This window comes from Nylanderia fulva, unplaced genomic scaffold (genome assembly GCF_048542155.1).
Source record: "Nylanderia fulva isolate GAGA-0341 unplaced genomic scaffold, ASM4854215v1 Scaffold24, whole genome shotgun sequence".
Lineage (NCBI taxonomy): Eukaryota > Metazoa > Arthropoda > Insecta > Hymenoptera > Formicidae > Nylanderia > Nylanderia fulva.
Window position 1 is genome coordinate 638,300 of NW_028190304.1, and position 9,047 is coordinate 647,346.

The 9,047-nt window shown below is 31.3% G+C and overlaps 1 protein-coding gene across 1 annotated transcript; it reads right to left on the bottom strand.

The window, feature by feature from the left end:
• Positions 1 to 824: 824 nt before the first annotated feature.
• LOC114934305 (uncharacterized) lies at positions 825 to 4,248 on the bottom strand. The gene is made up of 4 exons (XM_029306983.2): positions 3,466 to 4,248; positions 2,154 to 2,422; positions 1,413 to 1,543; positions 825 to 1,230 (listed from the first exon to the last, which is right to left on the bottom strand). The coding sequence occupies exons 1-4, from the start codon at positions 3,701 to 3,703 to the stop codon at positions 1,029 to 1,031; spliced, it is 840 nt and encodes a 279-aa protein (XP_029162816.1). The 5' UTR covers positions 3,704 to 4,248; the 3' UTR covers positions 825 to 1,028.
• Positions 4,249 to 9,047: the final 4,799 nt, after the last annotated feature.

The following is a 9,047-nucleotide window of genomic DNA, read 5'->3' on the forward strand; positions in this document are numbered from 1 at the left end:
ATGTAAGTTTTACGCATTTTAGCGTGTTATGCGACACACACATTAGCGTATTATATAACTGACACATAAACTGAGATACAAAACTTATAAGTATATAATGCCTTAATGTTAATGATAATATCGGAAGCGTTATTGTATAATTAGCTGACAAGAAGGAATATTTGTGGGGGAAGGAAACCAGGCCAACACACACAAAATGCCGAAGACGCGATCGATGTCATTTTGTTCGCGATATTTGATATTTTCTTATAATTCCAATAAAATAGGAGAGAAAGGGAGAAAGTATGTATGTATGTGTGTGTGTGCGCAAGCGAAGTGTGTCCCATAGCGAATTGCTATCTAAAATAGTTCAAGCTAGTTGTCGATGTTTGAATAGCAGATAAAGAATAATGCAGGATATAATTAAAGAAACTAAAAAATCATTAATATCACCGGTTTTTTATTCACCCAGGCTTCTATATATAATACAATTGTTTTATAATACAACACATACATATTAATATAATATATTAATATAATAATATATTAATTATATATATTAATATTATCATGATTATAATATAATTATTATAATTATAATAATAATAATTATAATATAATTATTATATAATATAATTAATATTATTAGTATAATAATATAATTAATATTATTATTATACTAATAATTATATTTATAATTATATAATATTATTTATAATATTATATATAATATGTAAATAAAATATATAAATTATATATATATATATATATATATATATATAATTAATAGAATGATATTAATATAATAATATATGTATTATATTACAAGGAGCATATTGCCAAGAACATGTCTTATCATTTAATTAATGTCGATATTACATTCTTGCGTGTAGAAGAGAAATGTAAATATTAATTTTTAAATATTATTAATCTTTTCAATTTTTCGATATAAAATAGTATATATAATTTAATTTACAAACATTGCGAAATTTATTACGAAAAGCGGAAATAATTATAAATAAATGTCATTTTATAGCCCTTTATAACAATTAACGAGATGAATTGAATTTATCGCGATCTTTAGTATCTGTCGAGACGTTGTCTGATACCTTATGCATTTTTCTTATTACTGGAACATCGCAATCTCTATAAAGTACATCACAATCATCTCCCCGAATTCCTGCTGCACCTGCATCTCTCACAAGACGATCCCAACCTGTAGGTGACTTGAATGATTTTTCTATATCTCTCCTAAAAAACTCATGATGTTAAGTCCAATGGACATACACAATGATCTTTACGTACATTTTGGATCTACGTAATTATGGAAATAAATTTTTTTTTATTAATATTTTCTGTTATTTTTTTCTATTAAACTCTTCCAGCAGTAATACCGCAATACAGGAGTTAAAAAACTAACAGCAGAAACTTACGTCAAGTGCTTCGCCAAAATTTTGCCAGGCGCGCCCAAATCCCTAAAGAGTTTACGGTTCTCAAGACAGATGGTCCTTTGTATGCATCGTACTCTAGCATCGTTATTAAGAATCTCCTCCTCTTCCGGGGTCTAAAAGTTTCGCGGAAAGTCTTAATCTACCGTCGACGGTACACAAATTTTCTGGATTTCATGATTTATCCTAGCAACTTTTTGCTCAGCCAGCAGACACGAAATGTTTCATTATGGTGAGTAAACTTCGACGTCTTCAACAAATTTTATCTATAGCCAGTTTTGCGATCAAATTAAATTCAGACTAATTTTCTTGACAAACTTCAAAAAACTTGAAACTTGTTACCTATTTATAATCTATTGAGTTTTTATTTTTAAATTAAAAAAAATTTTTTTTATAATTTTTTTTCTAAAAATATTTATATATTTTTTTATAATATTAAATATTTAATATTATATATATAATTATTTTAAGAATGTAAACAACTCTTTTAAAGAATTCTGTCTCTAAAAAATATTTAATGAAAATCTCCCTTATTATATATACATATATATGTATAACATACATAATTATTTTAAGAATGTCCTTTTGCAAAAATAGACAAATTTAACTAAATTTTCATCAAATTTCTTATATGTGAAAGTTTTTTTAAATTTACAATATTAATTAAAAGGTATATATTAAATTTTTAATAAAATCTTATTAAACTAAAATTAAAAATGACGTTACCACTGAACGAAAATCACGCGTAGCATAGACATCCCGTTTTTGCCTAGATGATAACAGGTCCATTATCGCATCTTTACGCTTGGTGGAACTAAGCGTATTTTGTATGATCGCCAAAAGCAACAGAAGACCAATGAAACTGACTATTATAAGCTGTTTCGACGAAGGAACAACGGATTGCTCTATCGAGTGCGCCATTGGATATCCAATGTTAGGATACTCATATCCATATGGCATGTTTTCGCTTCTATGATGCAGAAATCGTTGGGGCACTGAAATATTTTTTTAACAATATACAAATGAATCGAGAATGCGAGAGAATCTAATTTTTAAAAATATATACACACTTACACTTGTATAAAAAAAAAACAACTGTACTGTTACATACATAGGGTGATTCACGGAAATGTAATAAACAAATAAACACACATTTAAATAAAATTCCTAAAAAATATCGAAAAACAGTGGTATATAAATTACAGTATTTGTTTTGATTTATCTCTTTATTCTTTTCATATAATAAAAATTCTACTACTACCACGTGTTTGAAAATATTTTGTACTAATATTTAATAATAATTGTTATTTCATATTCATAAAAGAGCTTGATTTCATTTTGAAATTTAGAGTGCCACAGCTCCATACATTTTCAATTTAAAACCCATGTTAATATGAACTTTTTAATTCAAAATGACTTTAGGAATGCCCTAATTATGGGGACACCAATAAAACTTCGTAAATCACCTTATGTTAATTCCATGAAATAGTTTAACAAAGAAAAAGAAAATAATTATTTCTCATCATTCAAAACAATAGAATTAATGTGACAGATATCAAAATAAAATATTAAAAAATATTTGGATTTTTGCAAGAAGTTATAATATATATACACTTTATATTTTGACGTCAGATTCGCGTGTATTCAGTGACTCAAAAATTGTTAAATTTAAATAAACATAATTAAAATTTATTTCGCAGATCCTTACTAATCTAATTTATAATTTTCTCACATAGATCTCATATTGAACCGTAAAAATCCTACGATACGGTTTAAAAATCAGACGACACGTATGCTTCTTCTCTAAGAAATAATCTCCAGTTTTCCAAGAAACTACAAATACTGCGTTTGAAACGTATGTTATTTTCAGTAACGAAAGAGAGAGAGAACACACTCCAATTCGAAAATGACGTCTGTGCTTTGTAGCGCTAACGCGACGACCGAAGCGCGACACGTTGAGCTTGATTATAGCCTCGCACAAAGGATAAATGATCAAACGACACCGTCTTAGCGTAAACTAAAATAGAAAAATCTTTACTGGGGAAAAAGTAATCCGAGGGCAGCATCGGCTGCGGCTGCGGCTGCTGCGAGGGCAGGACGAGGGTCGTAGGGACTGCCCGCGTCATATCCGGTTGAAGGGCCGGCGGCTCCATTTTACTTCCCATCTCCAAAGACGTACCGTTTCCGTTAAACGGTAACATCGCGGTTTTCGAGTTATCCTGGCTGGCCACGAGCGAACCCACGAGGGTGCCCAATAATACCGGAAGTACCGTCATCCTCTTCGCGGAAAGTATCGACACAGAACTCGCCGGATCGTCACAATTGGCACTCTTTTTTATCCCGAGAGTTGGAATGTTGGAACAGTCGTGGATTGGGACACTTAACTCTTACCCGTATGGGGCCATAAATGAGTGGAGAGACTCAGATGTCTCGGATCTAAATCACGGGATCTAAAATACCGCTCGGAATTCGCGAGCGAATCTCCCTTTGCATGACCGCGTCAAATTCGATACAGTCGAGACAACGAAGAAAATGGCACGAGCCATTTTGGGAGAAACTACCGGGGCCCCATGATGATGATCATTCGGCCCGTTGAACTGTCTGATGAGTTTACGGAGCCGCGACGGAACCTCAACAATGAGCTAATACACTTCGTTCCATTGTGATTCCAGAAGGATGTACTTTCCAGAAATTGCCTCTTTCTTTCTCGTCGGAACAGCTCACAATTATGTGGGTATTTTTAAAATCCCGAGCCAGTTTCAGGGAGGAATGATAATTTTCTGGAGAGTATATATATAATAGTTGTGGACTATTTCTGACAGAGAACGGTGCAAGTAGACGTTTCTGACAGCTCAATGTTTTTTTATCAGTTCATTTGATCAAATCCACGTAGCTTCGCTACGTCCTAAATATTTATTTGCCTTAGAAAAGTCATATGATTATTAAATCCTTTCGCTAAGCAATACAATTCTCTACAATTTCTATTTGAATAATTTCGAGAAACTTGAATACTCTCTGATCGGCAACGTTTTATGAGCAATTACGAGAAATCCAGAAACGGCGAGGAAAAAGTATTTTGACCTCGTTGTGAAGTGGATGATAGAACTTTAGCGTCAATTTACTACTGAACTCTTGAAGTTGCCACTACTATCTGAATTAAAATGATATATAAAATGTTATAAGGACGAGACGATGAGAGAGAAAGAGAGAAATGCGTGTGAGTGTGTAACTATGTTGCAAACAGATATTCTAGTATAACGAGAGAGGCAACGAAGGGTAGATCGGTTCGTTCGGCTATCTGCTAGAATGCAAGGGGTTGCTATGGCGATGGGACAGCAGAAAGTGGGGTGAAGGGAACCCGGGAGGGTTTGTCTGTCTGCAGCCCTTCTAAAGGGGATGATGTCCTTCGTTCTGCTTGTGTCATCACTCGTCAGACAACGCAACTTTAAATATCCATGTCCTTCTAATGATATATTTTATCTCATTTTGCTGCTCGTTTAATAAATAAATATATATATGTATATATATATAGTATTATTATATTATTTATTATATTATTTATTATAATATTTATTATATTATTTATTATAATATTTATTATATTATTTATTATTTATTATATTATTATAATTTAGTTAATTTCGATAATTTAATTTCAAAGACAAGAGTATTTTTGGCAGATGAACATTTATTTTACCCTTTACACAACTTAATTATCTTTTATATAACTCAATTAATATTCTTTAGATAATGCAAAAGAAAATTCACGCTCTAGGTATCTCAAACCACCCACTCTTTTACTTGTCCACCGTCAAGCACATGCTGTCTCTACTTTGTTCATTATTCACACCTACAAAGATCTTCATCTTGCGCCAACGTGTGAAAAGAGCTTATTGTTAGTTTTTTTTAACTGTTAAAAGGCAAAAAATTATTACAATGATGAATATATAATGTAAAAGCAACATCAATGCAATTTGCAACAATCTTAAAGAATAAAAAATACAATTGTGAAATAAATAATAAATAATTAAAAACAAATAAAGATACTTTACAGAAATAAAGAATTAAAGAATATGAATTTCTTGAAATTTTATTAATTATATTCATAACATCTCATTTATATTATAATATTGATATTCATCTTCGTATTTTTTTTTATTTTGTAAAATATTTTATGATATAATACATAAATTAAGAAGCACATTTCTCAGAAGGTCATTTCAAGGAAAATGTCTTATAAATGTGAATTTAATTTGTAACATAATTATAATATTAAAATACAAACGCATTCATTATTTATTTGAACATTTAATTTTTTTAATGTTTAATTTTTCTATTTTCGATAAAATAAAATGTCCCAAAAAATTGTATATTAATATTGTACTTACCTTAAACGTTTGTGAGACATTTTATTTGAAATAATCTCATGTGAAACATGTGTTTTCGACATTTATACAAGGTTTCTAAATAAATGTGAAAAATTTTAGATGATTCTTTGTCGAAAATTAAGGTAGGTTTTTCATATAAACATGTATTCCTTCCCCGAGGAGTTACACTTTTTCAAAGAGAAAGATGAAAAATATACTTTTATTTTTTACTTGAAAACTATTAATTTTACGAAAAAAATAAAAGAAATAAAAAAGTTTCTAAAGGAATCAAGCTTTCTAACGCATATTTTAGTTCTTGCTCGTCGAGAACTCAAGGAGAAAACTCCTAATAGGACTCAGGGTAGTCCTAAGAGCTTTCAAAGCTCAGTAACCAGTACGCGGAGAATAATACGGTACGCGAAAAATAATAGTGCCGAAGGACATCGTAAGCATTGTATCAAACGTGCTAATAAATACGCGATCGTTATTAAGGTGCGGAAAAATTACTGACAGCGAAAATAAATTGTGTATAAACGTGCAGTGGCCTAAACAAGGAAATGTAAATAATTTCTTGGTCAAAAAGAAACTGTGTCGTATACTCACTCGTCCTGTCATCCCATGACAGTTCTCTCCAGCGGAATCCTGAGGGTCCAAGGTGATACAAAGCTGAGGCGGAAATCCCACGGCCACCTGTAATAAAAGGATTAAATATCAATCAGTCGAAATACAGACGTGAAGTCTTCATCTAGCATAGCGGATAGTCCTAAGAGTTATCTAGGCCAAAGTACCTGGCGACCACAAAGAAGGCGAAAGTTTCGCAGCCTGCTGACTGGTAAGTCGCTTTTCGATATATTCGGGAAGTCAGTTCGGTCACAGTTAAATGAGCGTTAAATTAAGTATGTCATTTGTGAGCCTGTGCGGTATCGAAGCTCAGCGAAAAAGTAGATGTAGCATAATTGAGATCGATATTTTGCCGAAAAGCGTGGCCACATTTCGATCGGTTAAAATGTTCTAATAAAAAATTGAATAGGGGTTATTAGTTTTATCCTCTTATAACGATATAGAAATATTAAAAATATTAATAAATAATAATGGAAAATATCCACTATATAATAAAAACTTCATTTCTTGTCCAAAATTTGAGAGAAAAATTAAAAACTTAATTTTCATCTCTCCCTTTGAAGGAGTCCTCTTCAGAAAGAGATATAGAGAGGAATATATATTTATGTGAAAAAACTTCCCTTAATTACCGAAAAATAATCATTTCCTAAAGTTTCTCGCACTAATTTAAAAACCCCCTATATGTATAATATTTTATATTTGCATCACGATCAATCTTCGAGATCAGCTAAAATAGTTGATTTATTCTCTCCTTCTCTCTTTCTCTCGCGCGCGCGCGGCGTCTATTGTCATTTCATTACGGATGACAAAAGGCGCTCTTTTTTTCAGAATCGACGAACATCATGGCTACGTATCGGGGTCATATCGATGATGGACACGCCACGTAAACGAGCCGCGATTTTACGCCAACGCGACGCGAATGAACATTATATTTTTAGCTCGCTTTTCCACCGCCGACTGACATCTGCTACTTTTTTATCAGTATCCAATAGCGAGCGCTCTCTCTCTCTCTCTCTCTCTTTCCTCGAAGCAGCAATCAGAGAGGTTCGTTACGCTCCATTATCCGCATCGGAGCGACGCCCGACGCCGATTTTACACGTTTACAGCCTTCCTTCAGGGCTGCGGATACCTGGATAGCGAGGGATAACGAGAACGAGAACGCCGCCGCATGGTCGATTAATTATAGAAAAATTGTGAACAAATAAGGTAAATACAAGTAGGACATGTAGAACATTATTGATTGCTCTACTCTCATCGATTCTTTTGGATATTTCGATAAATTCGTGAATATCGTCAGTATGATAGTTTAATAGTTCAATATATTATATGTATGTTTATTGCTAGAAAACAGTTAGATTGTACGTACAGGGTAACAGGGTGTTTCAGAAGGAATAGACAGTATTTTAAAACACGATTATACACATCATTTTGAACATTAAAATTTATATAAACGTGTATTCTATTCTGGATTAATTATAAAAGTACAACATATTTAATTTATTAATTTAGTAAAACCAAATATGAAATAATTACATTAAATTTTTACATTTGATAAGTCATGTGTTAATTTGAAATTTTTACTTTTACTCATGCCAAAATTATTATTAATTGATTTATTACTTATTATTAATCATTCAAAATTATTATAATTTATTGTATTTAACATAATTGTTAGAATTTCGATTTATTAAAGTTAATAAATGTATTCGTTCTTAAGATTGAGCGCGCTGTATTTTTATAACCATTTAGAATAGAACATGTTTATATAAACTTTTTTGTTTAAAATAATATGTATAATTATGTCCTAGAATGCTGATTATTTTTCCTAAAGCACCCTATATGTATATATATATATTTTTTTCATGTTTGAAACAATTAATGTATATAAGATGCATTTTTCTTGAAAACTGTCAGAAAATGTTTTCGCTGATTTATAAAAATTAATTCGAACAAAATTTCCTTCTTCAATGTTTTTATACATTTAATTAATGCAAGAGGGAGCAAAGAGATTTAAATCAAAATCGTTTAATTGCTCTGCATGCAGAATGCGGACGCATCGCAAATGATATCCGTAATTTTTCTCTTGGCTCTTGAATAAGTAATGGCATACAACCTGAAATCATCTAGTTGCAGTTCAGGAATGGAACATCACCGAGAATCCATTCGGGTCAGGTGACTTGGGAAATCCCTTAAAGCCGAGAGATCTCGGCGATTCCTACCCCTTTTTCCGCAAGAGAATCCGTTTTCCTAACTTTGTGAAAAATCTCTCGTAATTTTTCATCCCTCTCTGTCTGCACTGTATTTCAAGTTAATGCACTTTTATATGCATTTCCTTATGTGTATATTTTTTTGTGGAATTTAATAGATGCTTGCGATCAAATTGATGAAATAAAATGCAAATTGAATCTCTAAACAATATGCAAATTTAAAAAACCAACAGTATGGACACATGAATTTTTAGTTTAATTTTTATTAATATACTGTATAGAATAGTGAAAGAAACCAACTTTATCAGTCATTAAATATTTATAATAGATATAGATGAAAATTTCTCCGTAGGATATATTGAAATATTTCAGAGAAAATACATATATGAGGAATCGTAGAAATGAAATTAACAAGAATTCTATTT